General features: G+C 35.0%; 3 protein-coding genes across 6 annotated transcripts; 2 read left to right on the top strand and 1 right to left on the bottom strand.

The window, feature by feature from the left end:
• Positions 1–320: 320 nt before the first annotated feature.
• Positions 321–7202, top strand: LOC144572110 (SET domain-containing protein). 2 transcript variants are annotated; one of them, XM_078321527.1, is made up of 16 exons: positions 321–497; positions 1418–1527; positions 1651–1714; positions 1835–1945; positions 2283–2342; positions 2444–2551; positions 2638–2707; positions 2795–2835; positions 3665–3745; positions 3947–3982; positions 4058–4141; positions 4643–4773; positions 4863–4951; positions 5544–5692; positions 6086–6194; positions 6971–7202. In XM_078321527.1, the coding sequence occupies exons 1-16, from the start codon at positions 384–386 to the stop codon at positions 6988–6990; spliced, it is 1377 nt and encodes a 458-aa protein (XP_078177653.1). In that variant the 5' UTR covers positions 321–383; the 3' UTR covers positions 6991–7202. The 2 variants fall into 2 exon arrangements, with proteins under 2 accessions (XP_078177653.1, XP_078177652.1); XM_078321526.1 differs by lacking the exon at positions 6971–7202 and having other exon boundaries at positions 323–497; positions 6086–6340.
• A 2478-nt stretch (positions 7203–9680) lies between these two features.
• On the bottom strand, positions 9681–13863 carry LOC144572109 (serine/arginine-rich splicing factor RS2Z32-like). Of its 3 annotated transcripts, none has more exons than XM_078321523.1 (7): positions 13682–13863; positions 13009–13121; positions 12402–12441; positions 12156–12251; positions 11488–11687; positions 10317–10400; positions 9681–10208 (listed from the first exon to the last, which is right to left on the bottom strand). In XM_078321523.1, the coding sequence occupies exons 2-7, from the start codon at positions 13113–13115 to the stop codon at positions 9851–9853; spliced, it is 885 nt and encodes a 294-aa protein (XP_078177649.1). In that variant the 5' UTR covers positions 13116–13121; positions 13682–13863; the 3' UTR covers positions 9681–9850. The 3 variants fall into 3 exon arrangements, with proteins under 3 accessions (XP_078177649.1, XP_078177650.1, XP_078177651.1); XM_078321524.1 differs by having other exon boundaries at positions 13649–13780; XM_078321525.1 differs by having other exon boundaries at positions 12402–12796; positions 13682–13749.
• Positions 13864–14614: 751 nt separating this feature from the next.
• On the top strand, positions 14615–17939 carry LOC144572829 (uncharacterized). Its single transcript, XM_078322506.1, has 9 exons — positions 14615–14902; positions 15058–15498; positions 15579–15748; positions 15833–16136; positions 16229–16333; positions 16404–16630; positions 16708–16861; positions 16939–17343; positions 17423–17939. The coding sequence occupies exons 1-9, from the start codon at positions 14693–14695 to the stop codon at positions 17864–17866; spliced, it is 2460 nt and encodes an 819-aa protein (XP_078178632.1). The 5' UTR covers positions 14615–14692; the 3' UTR covers positions 17867–17939.
• The last annotated feature ends 4577 nt before the right edge of the window (positions 17940–22516 follow it).

The raw sequence follows: 22516 nt of genomic DNA, 5'->3' as shown, positions 1-22516 counted from the left end.
GACTGGTGCGTTGGATGGAATGAAACAGACGGCTCAGATGAGCTTCTGATAAGATGCACGGATCGATGACATGGCGAAGTTGTTTCAGATTTTTCACAGCGCAGTGATCGAGATTATATTTGGGCCAAGCCAAGTTTTGTAAATATCAGTCGTGGGCTTAATTTTGGGCTTGCTCGAGTTTCCAAAGAGCGGAATTGGGTAAAATATTGACAGAGTGGTTTTTACTTCATGAAACTCACGAGTCTATGCAGCATTGTTTTGACTCCATTGTCCATGTGCTGCATGAAGTGAAAATTGCTCTATCGCTATCTTTACCCGGAATTGTTATCTTGTATTTCTCAGCACGAGTCGCAACCAAAAACACCGTCGAGTGGATTAGAGAGATGGGGGTAGTGCTGCGAGGCGCAGCCCCTCTTTTTGTACACCGCCGCCCGGTGACACCTTCTTCTCGCCTTCTCTGTACACTCTCCTCCATCCCTTCTCCTACATCCTCTCAGGTCTCTCTCTCTCTCTCACTGTAAAATGTGAATGTTTTGTTATGGGTCAGGGTCCATTGATAATGGGTTAACTTATGCAACGATCCTCATATCCAATAGAGATAATCAACAAACAAAAACAACATCTATTAAAATTGAAGGTAACAGATACAATATCGCTAGCCCCGGCTAAACGATCCAGTTCAAAAGAACTTTCAGAAATAGTTTTGTTCTAAGATAAATTGGATCCACAATCCACTTCACCTTATATAGGCGATCTAAACAGCAAAAGAAACATACAATTTCATTGGGTAAATTGTCCTAATTAGCCTTCAATTGACACGTCAGATAAGCGTTGATGACATGTCCTAATTAGCCTTTACGATGCTCTCTATTCCGCCAACCAACTCCCTCTCCAGTTACTTCAACCCTGGCCCGCTTGTCATTGTATCCTTCCACTAACGTCTCTGTTGCTACTTTAATTCTCTGGGACCCAGCTGCAGTAGTTTGAGCACTCAACTCCGTTACTGTCTGATCCCGTTTCCTTCCATCTTCTTCAATTGTTCCAACGGCCAGTCCCAAATAGAATTCAAGCTGTTGCAACTTAACAGTCAAAAATAACTTTTAAATGTGAAATTCAACATTTGGACTCTGAATAATGATGGAACTTGATGCAAGTTTTACTGTTCATTGGATGACTTCGCAATGGTCTATTTTTAGACCTATCATCAAATATCAAATGCAACAAAAATTGCATAATTTGATACACAACCAATATGTGCAGCCAATAACATTTATATAAACTTTTCTATTTTAAAATTCTGTTACTTGATTTGGAAAACTTTTTTTGCCAAGATTGTCAAGCCATCAAAGAATCTCAACCCTTTTGTCATATATTCCCTTTCCAATATGTTCTTTTGTTTTCTTATGGAATTTATCAGAGCAAAGAGGTGTGCAATAAGGAAAGTGATGAGTTTTTGCAATGGTTGCGACAAAAATCCGGTACAGAGATATCTTCGGTTTTGTCGGTTGGATCTTCGGTCTTTGGCAGGTATTTTAAGCACCATATTCTATTCATATCAAAATTTATTTACTTATAATCAACCAAAAAATGTACCTATTATGTATCAGTTTCTGTGATGTGTTTTTTTTCTTTTTTCTTTTCATCCTACAGATCGTTATTGGCATCAAAGCCAATTAAAGCTGGAGATTGCATATTGAAAGTCCCATTTAGTGTTGTATGTTCTATAACACTTTACAATTATATCATTACTGATGCAAGCACTTGTACAATAAGCATTTCAATTGAGAATTTGACATTGTATAGTTTTCTTTTCTCATTCTGGATTTGTGATCAGCATATTTCAATGGATAAACTTCCTTTGGAAATGATACCATTAATTTCAAATGAAGTTGACCCTGAATCAATTGCTACTGTAGCACTTTTGGCTGAGCAGAAGTTGGGTCAGGTACTTTATTTTGTTTTCTTTTTATTTTTAGGGGGGAATTAAATATATACCCCTCAAATACCTCAAAACTGACTAACTAGAAGACTAAATATATCTCTTAAACAGGTTGCATATTTTTTTATTTTTTAATAAAAGGGTAAAACGGATACTTTATAAAAAAAATCATTAAAATTGGATAAATTTGTGGGTTTTTGAAATTTAGAAGGGTAAATGTTATATTATGAACTTTAGAGGGGGGAATATGTAATTTTGAGGTTTTTGAGGGGTATATATGAAGGAGATAAAATCATCTTAGTGAACGATAAACTTCTGATCTTTTTGTATCTTTGATGAACAGAAATCTGACTGGGCTCCCTATATCAACTGCCTCCCATGCTTGAGTGAAATGCATAACTCGGTATTGCTGTACTCAAAACTCTTTTCTTTATCCCCAATCAAATCTTAAAAGAGAAGAGATGAATTCTTTTTGTCATTGTTTTTGTTTTATTTTCATTGTAGATTTTTTGGAGCAAAGAAGAGCTTGAGATGATTCGACCAAGTTATCTGTACACGGAAACAATTGAGTGCAAAAAGCGACTTGAGAAGGACTTCTTAACACTAAAACCAGTTTGTAATATTTCTTCAATTAATCAATATAATATTTCTCTAATCTTATCAATTCAATTTACCCTTTTGATTTTTTTCTCCCTCAGGCAATGGAAAATTTCCGTGATATGTTTGGCAATGTTCAGTTGGAGGATTTTCTTCATGCACATGCCCTAGGTTCTTGTGTTTTGCAATTATTCTATATCATCCGCATTTTTTTTGGGGATGGGATTTGATATTTTTATTATATATCGTGATTTGCAGTTTCATCTCGGGCTTGGGAAACTAATAATGGAGTAGCTATGGTAAGAGAATTATACATTCAGTTTCTTGATTGAAATAGTTTGACTTTGACTTGACAAGCAGGAGCGGATCTACGAAGGCCCAGGGGTAGGCAAGTGCCTACTCCTGAATTTTTGTTTAATTTTTTTTTAGGATTAGTACTAATTTTTTCACATGCCTACCCTTGATTCGATGCAGTGCCTATCCCCGGTTCAAAAATACTTTTGCTTTGGTCCAATCACTTAAGAAATCTGATTTAAAACAAATACCTTTGCTTTGCCAAAATCGGCTGTAGAACAGAAATTATAAAGAGAAGAAGAGAAAAGTGAAGAAGACAATTCTGACCATGGAACCATTAATCTATTACATATCACATTTAACTTTTCAGATAATTTCAGACTAATTGGGCTCACCGAAAGCCCAAGTATAAACTGTCTATGTGTGCATGCCTACCTTTCAGCCCAATTGCATTCCATAGGTATACATGTGCATGCCTACCTTTCCGTTCAAATATTTACTGTGTGCCACTATAAGATGGGATATTATCTATATTTTGATTCAGTTCCCATTATTGACAAAAATATTTTCATTGCTTCTTAGTTGTTATTTTATTTTGACACATATGTAACATTATTTGTTGTGTAATATTAGAATTTACAATTTAACTCTATTAATTTTGCAATTTACTTTTATTTTTTGTATGTTTTTATTGCATAATAAAAGTGGGACATAAGAATATAGTATTGTACCTGATAAGTTAATGAGTTTGAACCCGATTCGCTATTTGAACCCAATTAGTGCCTTACCCTGATATAATCCTGGATCCGCCCCTGCTGACAAGCCTACTTTTAGATCCCATTTGCAGATTTTCTTAACCATGATAGCAGTTCGAGATCACTACTAGAAATTAATGTAAAGCAACAAAGAGATGAGGTACATTTTCCAATTTGAGTGCAATATTTCTTTGCCACATGTATAATCACTTATCATGATATTTGGATTTTGAATGACAACTGAGAATCTCCGAATTATTAAAAATGGTTCATGATATATTTGCTAGGTCAACTAAAGATAACTTCTGCGAAATCAATTATTGATCTCTGATTGTTTAATTCTTAAAAATATACTATGCAGGTTGTTGCTGATAGGAATTATGATGTTGGCGATGAGGTTCATTTTTTTTTCCCTCTTACAACCCTAGATTCAATATTTGATAATTTCTAATATATATATTTTTTTTCATAGGTATTTATAAGATATGGTAAGTATTCCAATTCAATACTTCTATTGAGCTTTGGTTTCACTCTTCCACTTAACTATTATGATGAGGTTTGTCTCCCTTATTTCTGCAACAATTAGTAAAAACTCTTTTCTTTGTTTCTATTGCACTTGTCTAGTGATGAGAAATTTTTATATGCATTAGTGCCAAGAGGAGGGTTCCAATGCCTCGTCTTTTTCATACCTCATCATACCTCGTATTTTATATCTTCATTTTTAAAGTCCAAATTATCGATCCGAACCGTTAAAAATAATATTTATACTAAAATATGCATGGAGATGAAATTTTATATTTTTTGAATTTTTTTACTAATTTTTAAGATAGGTACAAAATCACTGTTTTTGAACCGTTCAAAAAACAGTGATTTTCTATCCATCTTAAAAAATAGTAAAAAATTTCATGTCGAACGGTTCGGATCAACAATTTGAACTTTGAAAACGAAAATATAAAATATGAGGTATGAAAGACATGAGGCATTGGAACCCTCCTCTAGTGGCAATGTGCCAGAAATAATTCTAAGTTTGGAGCCTGCATTTTTTTTATCTTATCAGGTTCGAATTTGGATGGATATACCCTTGGATGACCCTTTATATGCTGAGAAACGTCAGCTTTTGCGTGACCATCCTTTGCGAAAACCAACTATCAATACTCCGAAGGAAATAGAAGGATCTTTCCTTATCAAGTAGGTGATATAATACTGAGTTATAGTTTGTAGAATTTACACATACACGACAGATTAAGATACTATATGATGACTGTGTTTTCTTCTAGGCAATTGAAAATTTCCAAGGGAAAAATTTTGGGCATCCCTATGGCTCTTCGTGCATTTGCTCGTGTTCTATCTGCCACATCAGTCATCGGTGAGTCAAAAATAAGGAATGAATTATAAACATTGTACTTTGTGGTGCTTCTCAATGTATCTCACCTCATTCTAAAAATATTCAATTGAAAGAGTGAGGCCATGATACTTTGCAAAGCGCAGATACGCCCGTTCTATGGATTCATATCTGTTTTCAAAGTTGAAACAGTCGATCTGAACCGCTCAACATGTTCTCCATATGAAAATATAGTTGGTCGCTGGATTTTACTGTTTTTAGATTTCTTTTACTATTTTTTTAAATAGGTTGAAAATCACTACTTTTGGATGGTCTAGAATTTTTAAATTAGGTGATTGTCTACTCATTTTAAATAATAGTAAAAAATAATTCTATAAAATGTAAAATTTGATCTTCAATGACATTTTCATATGAAGATCATTCTGAACAATTCTGATTGACTGTTTGAGCTTTGAAAACGAAGATATTGATCCATAGTACGGATCGATGTGCGCTTTGCAAAGTACCATAGCCTCGCTCCATTTGAAATATAGATTGTGCATTTGAATTTTGCTCGGCGGATTGGTTTGCAAATTTCAGGGCAAAATTATCAAATTTTAAATTTATGAAATTACAGAACTTGAAGAGATGGCTTCGGAAGCAGCTCAAAAAGATGGCAGGTTAGCTAGGAGACCTTTAAAGAACCGACAGAGAGAAATGCAGGCTCATCTTATCCTATTTAATCACTTGGATCAAATGATTCAAATCCATGATGCCGCTCTTAAGGTATAGTTACCAATATAATTTTTTTCTTTGGTTTCTTTATCATTTCTAACAAAAAAAGAGTATATTATTCAGAGAAGTTAGGGAGCTAAAGTGTACTATTGGTCTGTAAGTTATTTAGGAAGAATCAATTTATGGAATAAACCAGGAAGTGTCAGATTTATTGTGTAGATTTTATTAAAAAATAATGAAAATCAAAATATTCTTTCATCTTAAAAAGAGAATTGATTTTTGTAAAACATCAGAACAGCAAATGTTCTTCCAATTTTTTCACTCTCAAGATATACTGTTTTCTTTTGGTACAATTATAAATACTGTTTCCTTTTGATATATTAATGGACTCAATTATGTTCTTCCAATTATGTCCTTATGTACTACAACTTCTGTACTTTCCAGGACCTAGAAAATATGGATGTTCCTCAAAGTAGTAAAACATTCTCAATCAGAAGGGAGATGGCGAAAGATATATTAAGAGGGGAGCTTCGGGTCTTGCACTCAGCACAAGGTTGGCTTGCTTCATACTGCAAAGTCTAGAACATTACATGAACTATCACCAGAAATTCACCAATTTTGCTCTTAAAGAGTTCATGTAGTTTTTTTTTTTTATGTACTTCTGGAATAAAAATATAATATCTGTTAAGTGGTTATGGATCTATCATCTTTGCATTGTCTTTTAGAATTATATGCTAGTATTGTTGTCATCCAATTTTTCATCCAGCAATGGTGACTGTAGTATCCTGGTTACCTGGTGCATTGCGTGCATCAAGTTTGTTCGCCCGATATAAACACTTTACTATGCACCTCGTATTTTTAATCAGGAAATTGCAATCAAGTTTGTGTTAGAAAGTGATATCTCTGTTGGTTGGTTCTTCTCATACAAATCGTATGATAGAACCTATGTTATCAGAAAATTTGATCTCCATTCTTATATTAAGAACATAGATGTTCTTGTCCGCTAACAGCTGTGATTAAAAGATGAAATTTTTAATTGAATATCAGTTCTCTAATTAAATAGTCAGTCTTTTTTTTATTCTATGCATTTTTTGATATTGTCTTACGGATAAAGGTATACATTTATTTAGACACATACTCGCCACATGTAGATGTCTTGATTTCTCTATTTTTTTGCAAAAACTTCCCTAAAACCCTTTCATAATAAAAAAATAAAAATCTCCAATTTAGGAATGTAATCTCATATATTGTCCAAATATGAAGATGTTATTATATGTTTCCAAAATCAGAAAAATCATACTCTTTTTACTTTATTTTTTTATTGGACAGGTGACATCTTGCCAGATTAGTTACATACAGAGAAACCAGTCTAGAATCAGGAAAATTCAAACAAATTTTTCTCATGCACAAATTCATGTCTATCTTTGTCTCTCTTCTCTATATTTTTTTAGTTTTAGTTTAAATTTAGTCGCAACGGCATGTAGTTGGGTTTATGAAGCCAGTTGTTTCCAACAATTAAAAGAAGAATAAACGATAAGGAAAGAGAATAAAATAGTCATTTAACATGCATATTTTATATTAATCGGAAGTTGCCTGAATTTTCACTAAATTTTGATTGAAAATTAAATCCGAATGAAAATACATTGTCATGTCTGCTTAGCAGAACCTCCATTTTTAACTGGAAGAAACCTGAATTTTCTTGGGAAATTGAGGGTGCCGCCTACGTACAGTTTCTATATTTAAGAATTTAAAATTTATAGTGAGAAATTCATGTATACTATTTAAAAAAAAATTACATATTTATCCTTCTAAAATATTTAATATCAAATTTATTATTCTAAATTTCAAAAGCTTTCATATGTATCCAATTTATTTATTTACAAGGACTTAATTTACATTTATAAAGAAAATAATAAAAACATGCAGCATTTGTAAGAAAATCATTGGGTCTTCTAATTGGTCAGTTTATAAAGACATCTCATCAAGTTTGACAAGAATAACAAGTTGAATTTATCGTTTAATTTTAAAATTTGTAGTTGTCTTTGACAGCACATACCAGTTGAACCGATATAAAATGATAGTTGTTCCATTTCTAGGAGTCAATAATCATTGGAGCATAATTACTTTTGCATGCACCATTGTTTCTCATGAGAATAAGAAATCATACGAATGGCTTCTTGAAATATTAATGGAGGCCGTGTATCAGGTACGACCTAAGGCTGTAATTACGGATGGTAACCTTGCTGTGCGCGAGGCCATTCAATCGGTATTACCAGGCACAGCACACCGAATATGCACATGGCATATGGGGGAAAATGCGAAAAAGCATATTCGTAATTCAAAGGTCATGCAAATGTTCCACAAGCTGATGAACAAGGCATACAACCCGAAGAATTTGAGAACAAGTGACAAGAGTTTGATGATAAAGTGAGTAAAAGGTCATAAAGTAGATAGTGGTTGTAGAAGATTTATGAGTCAAAAAAATTATGGGCTGGGGCTTTTGTAAAGAAGAAGATGTTCCTAGGAATGTCCACTGATCAGATAAGCGAGAGTCTCAATTCCAAGATTGACGGGTACTTGAATAGTAGGTTGTCTTTGAGTACAACTGTACAGTAGCTTGAGTGGTGTTTTACGAACATGTGCACAAAAGGGACCGAGTTAGATTGCAAATAATCTCAGATAGAACCAGTTCTAACAACTCATTTCTACAACATTGAGAAATCATCAATAAGGAACTACACACAAGAATTTTTTGCTATGGCTCGTGAGAAAATTGAAAAGTCAAATGAATTGGTTGTTATTGGAAAACATGAGAACAACGCGTCTTCAACATACATCGTTGCTTCAAAAGGTAAACTGAAGAGTCAGGTAGATGTTGAATGCTTTGTTTCTAAGGGGAAATATTGAAAAACTTTACGTGTTATTGATGATCGTATACCTTGAAAGTATGTTAAAATAGTGAAAAATGTGGTTCTAGTTTTTAAGTACAATTGGACCGAGCTCACAGTATCGTTATTGCATCGCAGTCTCACACGAAATAAATCTATAAGATACGCCTAAAGGCCAACTTCATATTACTACTACTATTAACTCTAATTTAGAGAAAAAATACATAGTTTTTAACGCATAATGCAGTGCAAAATAACTATTTGTATCACTTGTGCTTAAATATAGTTGTGGTACTATGAACATGTAGAAGAAATTGCAGCCAACAACTATTTGGACCACCATCATCCCTTAATGTTCAAATAGACTCGTAAAAAAATGAAATGTATGGAAAGCTATTAGCATCGACATGGACGGTTTCACGGAAATATAATTCAGCATCTTAATCTTTCACAAGTTGAAGTGGAACTCAATTTATTTCCTGATGAATTCAGGTTACTAATCATTTTATTTTTAATATCTGTTATCTTAAATTCTCAAATCGCAATTTCTCGTACACCCTCACTCTTAGTTTTTCATTCTCAAATCGCAATTTTTCGTACACTCTCACTCTCAGTTTTCCATTCTCAAGATTGAACCTTCTATGGAATAGAAAAAAAATTCAATCTTTCTAGTTCATTAAAAAAAACTATTACTTTTCTAAAAATAAAATCTTGGAGAGAGATATATTCATATATACGAATCATTTTAGTTTATGATGACTTGCCGATGTATGGTCCCGTGACCGCAGTCGCTAAAACGTCAAATTCTTTTTTTGGACTTTCAGATTTAGGAACCATTGTGTTTACATGTAAAGGAAAACAAGAACGGAAAAATGGAAAATTATATTCGGAGTACTTGTCACTTTTTAAATTACATCTCCATCTCGTGTTTTTCCTAATGAAATCTATCTTGATGAAATAAGATCAATTTGCCTTTAAAATGTGATCTAAGTTCGCGTCTGACAAAAGAAACAAACAACAATCTACACATCAACAGAAATACTGCAGATTGTTCAAAGAAAAATCAACCAGAGCAACGATACAGGGTAACAACATAATAGCGAACAACAAAAACAGGGCACCAGCAGCATATGCATAAAGGCACACAAAAATATCCAATTCATCATTTTATAGAAAAGGTGCACTGAACATAGAATATTTAATCGTCTTACTTATCTAAGAGAACAACAACAAACAATGGCAACAAGCATAACCACTGCACTCCGACAAAAGTTCCATTGAAAACCATTTCAGTTTCTCAGCAATCGAAGTTTCACCCCTTCTAACTGTAAGGAGACTCACTCCCCCTGTTATTATTACCGGCATGATTGTTGGTATCCACATCTCTGGGGCTGGGGCTACGACCATTGGTGACAGGGCTAGCATCCTTCCTGGCATCCACAGGAGATGGGCTGCGGCTAGCAACATCACGCCTTGGGCTACTGTCCCCATTGCGGTCATCCCTGCCTTTGGCCACTGGGCTGCGGCTGCGACTGCGACTGCGGTTCTCAGCAGGGGAAAGGCTGTGCTTGCGGGCCTTGGCAACTGGGGACCGTGCCCTTGGGCTCCTGCTGTCATCCCGGCTCCTAGATCTCTCCCTGCGGTCATCTCTGCGGTCTCTCCTCGGTGACCTCGATCGGCTAGTCAAATAGGAAAGCTCAGAAATTAATTATAAATTACTTAAAATTAAACATTAATCAGCACAATTTCAGTACAAAAATTGAATTTCAGTAAGCATAGGTAGGCACCTGTAACTACGGCTCCTGCTGTAACTGCGGCTGCGACCGCGTCGAGGAGACGGTGAGCGGGAATCACTCCTGTCTCTTTCACGCCTGAATATAAAACAGTAACCAGATTATTGTCTGAAAATACATATTTACAAGGGATGAGCATGTCTTTAGGGGTGTTGTGTTCATCAATTTGGTTTGGTTGAAACCAAAATAAAATAGGCAAATCCAAGTTTTATTCAGTTTTAAAAAACAAAGCAGGACCAATCCGATTTAGCTTATCAATCGATTAAGAACCAAACCAAAAAAACCAAAATAAATTTCAGTTCGTTCAGTTCAAACCAAAATAAGAGAAATTCAAGTTGAGATTCAATGTTCGAGAGATACAATTCAAAATTACCACAATTTCACAGATCAATCAAAGAAAGGAAAATAGGGCTCAGCCCACAAGCCTTCACAAGGCAGCAATGAAAAGAAAATCAAGTACGACAGAGATTTTTTAATTTATATTTGCTACAGCTGAACCTTGGGTGATCACCGTCCGGCTCCAACGCAGGGGCTCAGCCCACAAGCCTTCACAAGGCAGCAATGAAAAGAAAATCAAGTACGAAAGAGATTTTTTAATTTATCTGTATTTGCTACAGCTGAACCTTGGGTGATCACCATCCAGTTCCAATGCAGGGGCTAGCACAGCCTTCTCCACGTCGCCTCCTTGCTCATTTATAGGTTCGCACATCAGCAAGTAATAGAGCACACAAGAACCCAAATTGGGTTGTAATAGAGAGAAGAAAATTCTAATTGAGTTTTGTATGAGATGGAAAAGAGAGAGAACCAGAGAGTTCAAAAGAGGGGGAGAGTAATAGAGAGGAAAAAGAAGAACAGAGAAATGGGAGTGGATAAGAGGAGGGGGGGGGGGGGGGGGGGGGGGGAGAGAGAGAAGTGGTTTCATTATAAAGGGGTTGGGTTTTTTGTTTAAATTTTTTTAAAACCGGTTCATTGATGAGAGAGGGATTGGATTCAGTCAGTTCGATCTAACCGATTTTAAAAATTTCAAAACCGAACCAAACGAAAAAATTAATTTGGTTTTAAAAAGTGAACCGAATCGAAACAATTAACTGAAAAAACCAAACCGTTTTTCCAAACTATTTAGGTTCAGTTTAAAACCAATTAAACCGGACCCAAAAGAATGTACCTTAGATTTTTGGGGCTGTTCTGGCAGTTTCTTTCGATATGGCCCCTCTCCCCACAGCGATAGCACTTGTTTTTCCAGTCACCGGCCTTGCAATCTCGGGCCCAGTGTCCGTCAATACCACAGTTAAAGCACCGTCCTGTACCAGGAGGCGGCCCTCTACCTCCATAGTCCCTTGAGCTACCGCCCGATCCACGAGGTCCCTATATGTCAGTCGCACATTCATGTCAAACATAATGCAATCATGAAAGATACAATCAATAACATATCTCCTGTTTCAGATAAAAAATAGTCTCCAAGAGGAAGCTCTTAAATGAGCAAATATGTTCCTGTTTTATACTTGTATCATATACTTATATTATAACAAAAGCTTTACTGTGCCATAATTGCCTATCGTATTAATTGGTACATTGGATTCTGGCAGTTCAGTTTATCAGGATTTGCAATTACTAATTATTTTATTGAGTTAAAAATAATACTTTCAGTAATTACATTGCCCATTGTATATATGGCTTGCCGTTTGCTAGGAGCACTGCTATTAATTAACCACTTTTTTCAAAAGAAGAATTTCAATTTTTGTCAATATATGCATACTGGGCAAATCTTTTTTGCAACACAGCAAGAATTATGGTTGGCAGTGATCAAGAATAAACAAGAGACTAGTAAAATACCCCTCTAGCGAACTCAACAATGATACGGGCACCATCCAGTTCACGTCCATCTAAGCTGTACCGTGCATCATCAGCATCGCGGGGATCACTGTACTCCTGTTGTTTATTGAATCATTCACAAATAACAGACAAAACAGCTTATACTTGCAAAATTTACATAATATCTAAATTTTTAAAATTACAGGGATAAATTTAACTTAAATAGAATCAACAAGCACGAGTGTGAGAGAGAGAGAAAGAACATACAACAAAGGCATAGTCATGCTTCAACTCCACGTCGCGAACTCTGCGGGGAAATGGATTGGCAGAAACAACAGGTAAGGGAACATGATCAATCATGAATCATCATCATCATTCATCACATCATCAGGTTTTGATAAATAGAAGTGAAACACGTCACCAACATCATTAAGAGATTGGATGGACTAAACACCCTCAAAACTTCGTGTGATAGGTTGAAGTTTCCACTTCTAAACATGCACTAATAATACAGGACTTTTCAACCGGCACATATCAATCAGCACCACCACAAAATTGAATGGCCACCAACAAATTGCAACACCACCAACAAGGGGGGCACCACCTTCCACCATTAGAAAGACCACCCCCTCCATCAGGTCGTGTGTAAAAAACCGAAAAACCTTCAACCAATATCGGTGAGTTAATAACACATGGTCTTTGTGGTCGAGTCTTTAAATTATAAACAAAAATAAAGAAGAAACCATTGCAGTTCCTAATATCTCAGAAAATTGTTAATACATTTTTGTGTTATTTGAAATTATCAAATAGACTTAAAAGACCATTCATTTATTCATGTGAAGGGGCATTTATGATGAGGCACAACAAATATTACCTCCCATATCGACTGAAGAGGTACTCCAAATCACGAGATCGAGTGCGAGAGGACAGACGGCCAACATACAAGCGAGTGTTTCCATACCGATCATCATAACGAGGCATCTTGCACTGCACATACAATAATAAACTGTTTTATTAATTCTGTAAATAATATCCAAGTTACTACACTGAACATCAAGAATTTGGCTTCGTTAACCAGCAGGTTATTAATTTATTTATATTTATCAAAGTGCATCTGTTCCACGTGAAATTTAGAAAACTTAGTTCTCTGGATGAAAATAAGATAAAGAAAATACAATGCCCCGAATTTAGAAGGTATTGCATGCAACGAATACGAACACAAAAACGGAGGCCATTAACTCAGATCTGTGGGTTTCATTAGTGAAATCAAGAATAGCTCCTGCAATAAATCGATTTCTAGAATTTCATATAAAAATTTAAACTATCGAATTTACGCAATCTTGCTAAAGTTATGCAAGTACTGGAAAACAAAACCAAATATTCGAAAGGCAAAATCAAGGAGAAAAGAACTAAAGGACAGCAGAAAATTAGCTCAGATTCGAACCATTTAACTAACAGATCTGCTAATAATCAAAATCGATCTAATCTGTCTAAAAAATCTAGATAAATTGCACCAGAGGAAATCGAGGAGGCAAGAAGCAAAATACCTGCGATTCGAACGGCGAGTAGAAACCCTAGCCCCCCAAAACGACTTTGAACAAAAATGTATGGCGGTGGATTAGGGTTGTCTAGTGGTTCTATATAAACGCTTCCATAGGGTTTCTACGGTTGGGATGAACTCTTTTGTGCGTCGACGGCTGATCGTGCATTTTCTATAGTCTGTTGGTCCCGTGCATCGCGCTGGGGAAATTTAGTGGATATAGACGGTGCACTACACCGATGACGAAATGCAACTTACGAAGGTAGTAAACAAACGGCCACCCATGACCCATTTGGCGTGTGCAATAAGGAGTGTTCCCCGAAATTTTTAAATATACCATTCTTTCAAAATAAATAAACCAAAACGCCACGGATTGACGTAATTTACAAAAACGACATGGCCGCAGCTGAGGGAAGCGGGCACACAGTAGTGGGCCGCAGCTGAGGGAAGCGGTTTATTTTTTGGGCCGCATCGTATGGAAGCGGGCTGGGCCGCATTGTATGGAAGCGGGCTGGCCGCTTTGGGGGGTAGCGGCCACCCCTCCACGCACCAAAGCGGCCATGGTACAGTATATATCCCCCAGGTCGTTTTCTTTGTTTCATTTACCTTATTCCATCCCTTCCATCCCTTCAAATCAGGTAATATTCTTATTCTTTCTAAATTTAAATTCAAGTTTAAAGTAGGAGTAGGAGTAGGAGTAAGGTAAATATTTAGAGTGTAGGATCAGGTAATTATGAAATTGTACCAAAATTAACTATTGACCAAAATAATTATGAAATGGTATGAAAATTGATTATTGATCAAAATAATTGTAAAATTGTACCAAAATTGATTATTTTTTGAACCAAAATTGATTATTGATTATTTTTTGTACCAAAATTGATTATTGATCAAAATAATTGTAAAATTGTACCAAAATTGATCAAAATTAGTTATTGACCAAAATAATTAATACCGAAACTATAATTATTTTTTGAAATTTAATTTGAAATCCTAATAAGACCAAAATAAATACAGCATGACATCTATGGGATCTGGACCGTCTTCTAGTAGGGATGTACCTTCTTCCAGTAGAGGTGCACCAGTACCCACTCCATATGAGATGTCACAGTATGTCGATGCGGCATTGACATCTGTGGTCCCCGGTATCCGGCACCGCACTGATCGGGTATCAGACTTTCTCTGGTACCCGAATGCGGAGCACCGTATCTTGGAGGCTGCCACTGGAGTAAGTTTTATATTATTAATAAAATTATAATTTTATTTCAAATTTTATTAATAAAATTATAATTTTATTAATAAAATTATAATTTTATTAATAATTTTATTAATAAAATTATAATTTTATTAATAATTTTATTAATAATTTTTTTTTTAATTTAGGGACTAGATACAGTTACAGTACGCCACAACAAAATGTGGCTTAAGTACCAGAAGGCCTATGCAGGGACGTTGCGTGGCATGGGATTGTACCAGCTATCCCAGATGGCCGAGGAGATTGCCGATCCGGGATTGTGCTCTGGGCTCATTGAGCGATGGCGTCCCGAGACCCACTCATTTCATCTCCCCCACGCTGAGATGACAGTCACCCTACAGGATGTGAGTTGTCTATGGGGCATGACCATTGTCGGAGAGCCTGTGACGGGCGTCGAGTATGGAGATTTCAGATCCTTGTGCGAGGACCTGCTGGGGATACCGCACGCTGCTTTGCAGAAAGAGAAGAAGAGAGGCTCCAAGACACAGATCTCCCCAGGTATCATTAGCTTGGCAAAGCTGAGAACCGCCTTCAAGGAGTTTCCAGCTGCTAGTAGTCGTCCCCCTCAGGTATGTAAATTTTATCTTATTTACTTATACAAAACAAACAGTTTTCTTCTAACTAATATTTTAATTAAAATAAATAACAGGCCACCATTGATCAGCACTTGCGGGCATACATTTTGGAGATGATCACTGTCAAATTGTTCCCTGATTCGCACGGAGATCAGGTACGGCTGTGCTATCTCCCATTGCTGGCTGATTTGCCCAATGCGAGCAAGTACAATTGGGGGGCTGCGACTCTCGCATGCTTGTATAGGTGTGTGACTTTAAATTATTGTTTACAAATTTCAATATAAAAAATATCATCACTACACCGGTTGTTGACACTAACATTGTACAGGGGTCTTAATCAAGCATGTCTGAAGAAGAACAAGACATTTATTGGACCATGCACGTTGTTGCAGCATTGGTCCTGGGCGCATCTGATTGTTGGCCGTCCGACAATCACTTGCAAGACAGATGTGCCAGATTGGGGCAAACCCGAGCCAGACACATGCCCTGCATATGCGCATATGTGGAGCTATCCGAAGACTTATATCGGGGCAGGTCATGGCGGGACTATCGGCATCAATCACTGGAGACAGGAGATCGAGCATCTCAGGGATGATCCAGAGTATGTTACATGGCAGCCCTACAGAGAATATGTAAGATCTTATTTTATTTAAAATTTAATCTAAATAAATTTGTAAATCTTGGCACATCTGATTGACGTAAGTGTTAAAATCTATGAATTCAGCTCTTGGTAAACGGGGTACATCAGACCTATCTTGAGATACTGCCCAAGAGATGTCGGCAGCAGGAGCGTTACTGGCGTGCAGAGGTGCCCCTCATATGTTTTCAGGTACCGTATTTGAATTTATTTTACAAATTTTAGCTATAACAACATTTATTAAAAAACCTACTAAATTCAGATTATCGAGCATCATTACCCCGGTCGGGTCATGAGACAGTTTGGATTGAGGCAGACAGCTCCTCCCCCAGAGCCGATTAGTGAGGATGTTTGGCGACAGCTTCATTTGGCCAGAGACATCTCTCCGGGCAGAGACTGGGCGTACTGGTACAGATCATACGTACAGCTGGCATCCACTATCGACCCACCTATAGCTGATGAGCACCGTCACATGGATGTACCGCCAGTGTAAGAATATCTCTTTTTAATATCTCTGGTTAATGGATGATACGTGGCATTGATGACTTTTTTTCAAAAAAATACAGGCCTTATAGAGATTGGTATCAGGAGTGTGGCGCGTACACAGTGTACTTAGAGGGGTGTATCACCGACAACCCTCACGAGCGTGCACCGAGGCCGAGGGATCGGCGAGGACGAGTACATGGTATCATTCCAGCCGGCGCACCGTTTGCATCTACGGTATGTTTACTTTAAAAAACTTGTAATATTTACATCTGTACAACATTTATATATTGTACTTATAATATCTGGTGAAGAGCTGTGTCATAGCGGCGACAATGGCCACAGTGCGGGGCTGGAAGAGACTCGGAAAAGCTATTCTAAAGCACAATGTACCTGCCGTCTGCCAATGTGGGTACAAGACGCGCCTAGACTCTCTCCTGAGATGTGCAGGATTGCCTGGATGTGATCAGATTGATGACATATCGGATGAGCCTGATATATACGTCCGATACGGTGGTGACGAGGCATTGTGGGCTTCAGTCCAGGATGCTCAGACTGTCGGTCAGGCGTTCGATAGAGGACAAGAGATGCTTAGGAGGCGCGCTGCAGAGCAGGCTACTCAGGAGCAGGCCGTCCCTACTCAGGAGCAGGCCGTCCCTACTCAGGAGCAGGCCGTCTCTACTCAGGAGCAGATCCCTACTCAGTTTTTCTCTACGCAGGTAAGTTATTTTTTTAATATATACAACTTGTGCAATTTTTTTAAAAAAAATGATGCATAACTTGTTTGTAAATTTGTAGGAGGAGCGACTCGGCTTCAATATCGACCTAAACCCTGATGGTTTGTATTCTCCGGGTTATGTTCCGACCCAGTCGATTCCTCCTGCATATCTACCAGGGTTCACTATGCCGCACCCCTTTCCACACTTTCCTGGCAGCTCACAGCCTACGCAGTACCCTCCCATACCGGACTTTGCTGGCACCTCCACACAGTATCATCCCGGTACGTACCTTCCTGACATCTCCATAGATGATCCTATCGTGAGAGCTGCCTACGGTATGTTTCCGACTCAGGAGTCTGGAAACACAGTCGCATTTGGTCCTGCAGTCCAGCACTCAGCTGAGATTGAGGAGGTCGAGGCCGTTGAGTCAGATGATTCTCTCGACCACACGCCGCTCGCAGTGCGGATTAAGGGTTTGAGGACTAGGAAGGCGAGGCGCCCATTCACTCCTTCTGACTTTTAGGATGCTTATCTTTCTTTCTTTTATGTTGTCATATACTATGATTTGTTATATCAGGATGCTTATCTTTCTTTTATGTTGTTATTTATTGTACTATTTTGCTTTTATCTTTCATTATTTTTCGTCACAGTAAAACAACAAATAAATCACAAATAAATCAAAACAAACAAACAATAAAACAACAAATAAATCACAAATAAATCAAAACAAACAATAATAGTTGCCTAAATAGTTGTCTAAAACCCTAAAACGAGTAATACTTGCCTAATACAAATCTAATCTCCACACATAAAAATTTATTTGCCTAAAACCCTAAAATCCTGAAAAATAACATATTCGGGGTGCCCTCTACCGCAGGAAGCGGCCCTGGCCGCTACCCTCCAAAGCGGCCACCCCGCTGGGCCTCCATCCGGCCCAATATATTGGCCGCTTCGCTTAGATGCGGCCCAGCTCCTGGTGGCCGCTTCTGTGGGAAGCGGCCATGCGGTTTTTGTAAAATTCACCCCGAAATGGTGTTTTGGTTTATTTATTTTGAAAAAATGGTATATTTAAAAATTTCGGGAGTGTTCCAATGCTCTATTATTTCGCATTCATATTTTTATTTAATGTTAAACTTTAAATAGACGATTTAAAGTTTTAAACCATTCAATGTGATTTAATAAATTTGGAATTCCAATTTTATATTTTTTTAAATTACTTTTTTTTTTTTTAAATAGATACAAAATCACTCTCTTTTAGAAAATTTTGGACCAACCAAAAACAGTGATTTTGTATCCATTTAAAAAAAATATAAGAAAATTTCAAAAAATAGAAAATTTGATCTCCAAACTCATTTTAATATGAAAATCATATTAAACGGTTTGAATCGCATATTTAGACTTTAAAAATATAGATAAGAATGTAGGATATTATTGGAACACGAAAGCAAGGAAGCATTTGATCCCTCCTCAAGAAATAAATACAGGTAATTAAGAAAAAAATGTTCATTTTTAGTGTCTATGTTTTCAAAAATATTTTTGCACTCGTATACATCATTTAATGCACTAAAAAATTCTTTTTGCGTTTAAATTTGTTGATTTACATAGATAATATATGTTTACGTTTTTGACTAATCATAGAGAAGCGAAAGTTAACTATTTTGTCAAATTATTAAAAACACAACTTTCGGCGTTTTTATTCTTTATAATGTAAGTTATAAAAAAAAATTATCTTCAAGTGTGAATATTTTTTGAAAGAAATATCAACGCATAATGCAAAAGGAATGCGGGTAACGTTTGTTGTGTTTTTCAGCAAAAACTTTAAAGAAATCATATATTAAAAGAAAAACTATTTTCTTTCATGTTCAACGAATCGAACAATATTGATCCAATTATTTTTCTATATTTAACCGGGCTTTTCTAAGTATTTGTTTCCCCTATTTTTGAAGTAATATCGATTTCCTTTTTCCAAATAAATGCTCATATATTTTATAACTCTCTTGTTGGATATCAATCCATCAAACTTGTTTCTATTCGAGAAAAATATTCTGGTTATAGTTATCTTCTCAGTTACATAGTTGATGGATAAAGATATTGACAAAATTATTTTGACTTTATGCAGTGCACGACCATTATTATTTTGGAATTAATAATATGTATTGCATTCGGAAAGTATTTTAATTAACATAAACATAATACTTACCTCAATCAATTTATCCAATTCTCTTTTTCCATTGCAAAATTGTAGAAGTATATTTAAGCAACAAAAAAATAATATAAAGAAAAAAGATAAATGATATAGCTACTACAAATTGCACTCATTAACAATTGTATAGAGACTACAAATTGTATCATATTATCATCTTGCATGACCTACTACTAATTGGCGTAAATAAGAAGGTTTTCGATCAAAATCAGACATCTATAATTATTTTCTTCATATATGTTTTATGGGAAAGAGCTTCTTGTCAGGCACAATATTTTTATGGCAGAATATAACTAGCATTTCAATACCAATCTCCATATATACTTACAACACATTATTGTGAGAAAAACAACCCGGTGGACCAAGTCTAGCCACTACTTAATCCCTTATTCCCTTGCACATCTCCTCATTATTATTATTATTATTAAATAAGACTTCTAATTTTATAATTTATTGATAAATTAAAAACATCTCGTCATTATTTACCTAACTTCTATGTTTCTGTTATGCACAGATCTTAGTAGGGAGTATTATTATCGTGATATATCTGGTTGTAAAATAAAAATAGCTATTTTATCGTTTGTCTTATTTAAATAGCTAAATCTAATATTATGTAAGAATAAACTATTTTAACAAGACAAAATTTGAATTCTCTATTCTAATTATTGAACCCGATCAAACATAAAACAAACTATTCCGAATAATCTTGTTCTAAAAATAACTTATTCTGACTCTAATTAAACATACATTTAGTGTGTATTAAGCTTTGGCAAAACTTGCGGTATGTTGCTTTACCAGTTTAGGCTATTATAAGATAAAATTTGATCTTATATTATATTTGATCAGAACTATTTAATCTTTGTTACAATTAGCACGGCCATTTTCAAAAACTGTGCGGATCATATCCAACACTAACAATTTATTGGAACGTTAGTCATGAATAACTAAAATTTAAGTAAAATTAGTTAATAGTTAAATAGACCAACATATCTGTCCATAAATATAGTAGGTTAAAATATATAACTCTACAATATATAAATTAAGAAACCTGTGTTGCTCACAGCAAACAGTTATATGTTAAATTATAGTAATGCATATTTGAAAATCAAATGTAGTTAAAACAGGGTTAAAATGCATTATTTGTTTTGTGCTCCAATCATATCCCATAGTGATTTTATACATATCTAAAAATATAGTATTTTTTTTCGAAAAAAAAATATATTTTGATCTCTAAGTATATTTTAATATGGATATCATGTTAAGCGGTTCAGATCGACTACTCGAATATTGAAAACGGAAATAAAGACGTGGAGTATGGTTGGAGCACAAAACCAACAGTACATTTTAACCCTACTATGTTAATCAAAATGTCATATTTGTTAATACTGGAAAAAAGTTAATACTAACAAATTTGACAAGCAATAATTAAATTGTTCCTTTTTAACATGATATCCAGAAGTACATAAATCGTCTAGGGCCTGTTCGGCTAGTGCAAAATAGAAGAATTAAAAGGAATTAGATCTCTATTTTCACCGAACAGATCTAGAATTAGCTAGATTAGAGAATAAGAAATAAAGCATTTTCCTTAGTTTTTCAATTGTAAATTAAACTCTAAAATATTGATAAATTTCTCTGTCCTATAAGCAATTAACTGGATATTAATGTATATAACCAGCTACAATGAAAATAATAGATATATATTCAGAGATGAACAATACGTGAACATATATTGGAATGGACACTCAGATGTGCTCAAAAAAGTTATTTTGTTTTACATGTGAATCAACATTCAACAACCATATATGTGTGTCCAGAAACTACCAATTTGAAAAGTTGGTTTTCTAATTTGAGTCCAATGTAAAATGCAACGAGTTCCTTTAATATTCGTATCAGTGAAGATCCGATGGTTTGAATCTAAACCCGAAATTTGAGTTACCTTGTGATATGAATTCCCCATTGCATTGGAGTCCATATTCTATGAGGTAAGATAATATTTAGAAAGCAACTAACAGTCCTCCAACTCCAATCTCTAAAAAATTTCCGAATATTTTTAACTAATTCTGTAAATTTCAATACTAAATCCTGTAAACTAATTCAACGAATCCTGACAACATAAAATTATCATTTCTGTGTGATCCCCAATAACTTTCACTTTAACAACTTTAACTACTTTGATTGAGATCACTTTTAGACCTTTGACCAAGATCACTTTAAAATTATGTAAATAGATATATATAAAAAAAATTCAAAATTATTTTTTTCAAATATCCTTTTATATTATATACTACTTTCAATTATTTTAAATTCTGTAAACCTTATCACATAACTTTGTAGATAATTTCGTTAAATACTGTAAACGGTAAAAAAAATTCAAATTTTTTTTCAGATTTTTTTTCAATTTTTTTTTCAAATGTTTTTCAAAAAAAAAATTTCAACTTCTTTTTTTCAAATATCATTTTATATTATATGCTACTTTCAATTATTTTAAATTATGTAAATCTTATCACATAACTCTATAGATAATTTTGTTAAATACTGTAAATGGTAAAAAAAAAATTCAAATTTTCAATTTTTTTTTTAAATTTCAATTGTTTTTTAAATTTGCATCTAGATGCTACTCTCAATTGTTTTGAATTTTGTAAACCTAATCACATAGCTCTGTAGACAATTTCGTTGAATACTATAAATCAGTAAACAAATTTCAAATTATATTTTTTTTTAATTTTCAAATTCTATAAAAAAAAAAATCGAATTTTTTTTTCAACTTTTTTTTCAAACTTTTTTTTTCCAATCTCCTTCTAGATGTGAGTTTCAATTATTTTGAATTCTGTAAACCTTATCACATAACTCTATAGATAGTTTCTTTGAATCTTGTAAACTTGTAAAAAAAAATCAAATTTTAATTTTTTTCAAAATTTTATTTTATTTTTTTAAATTTGCATTTAAATGGTACTTTCAATTGCTTTGAAT

The sequence above is a fragment of the Carex rostrata genome, chromosome 20 (assembly GCF_964058835.1).
Source record: "Carex rostrata chromosome 20, lpCarRost1.2, whole genome shotgun sequence".
Classification (NCBI taxonomy): Eukaryota; Viridiplantae; Streptophyta; class Magnoliopsida; order Poales; family Cyperaceae; genus Carex; species Carex rostrata.
The sequence above is the reverse complement of the archived record's forward strand: the minus strand, read 5'-3'. Positions and strand labels throughout refer to the sequence as shown.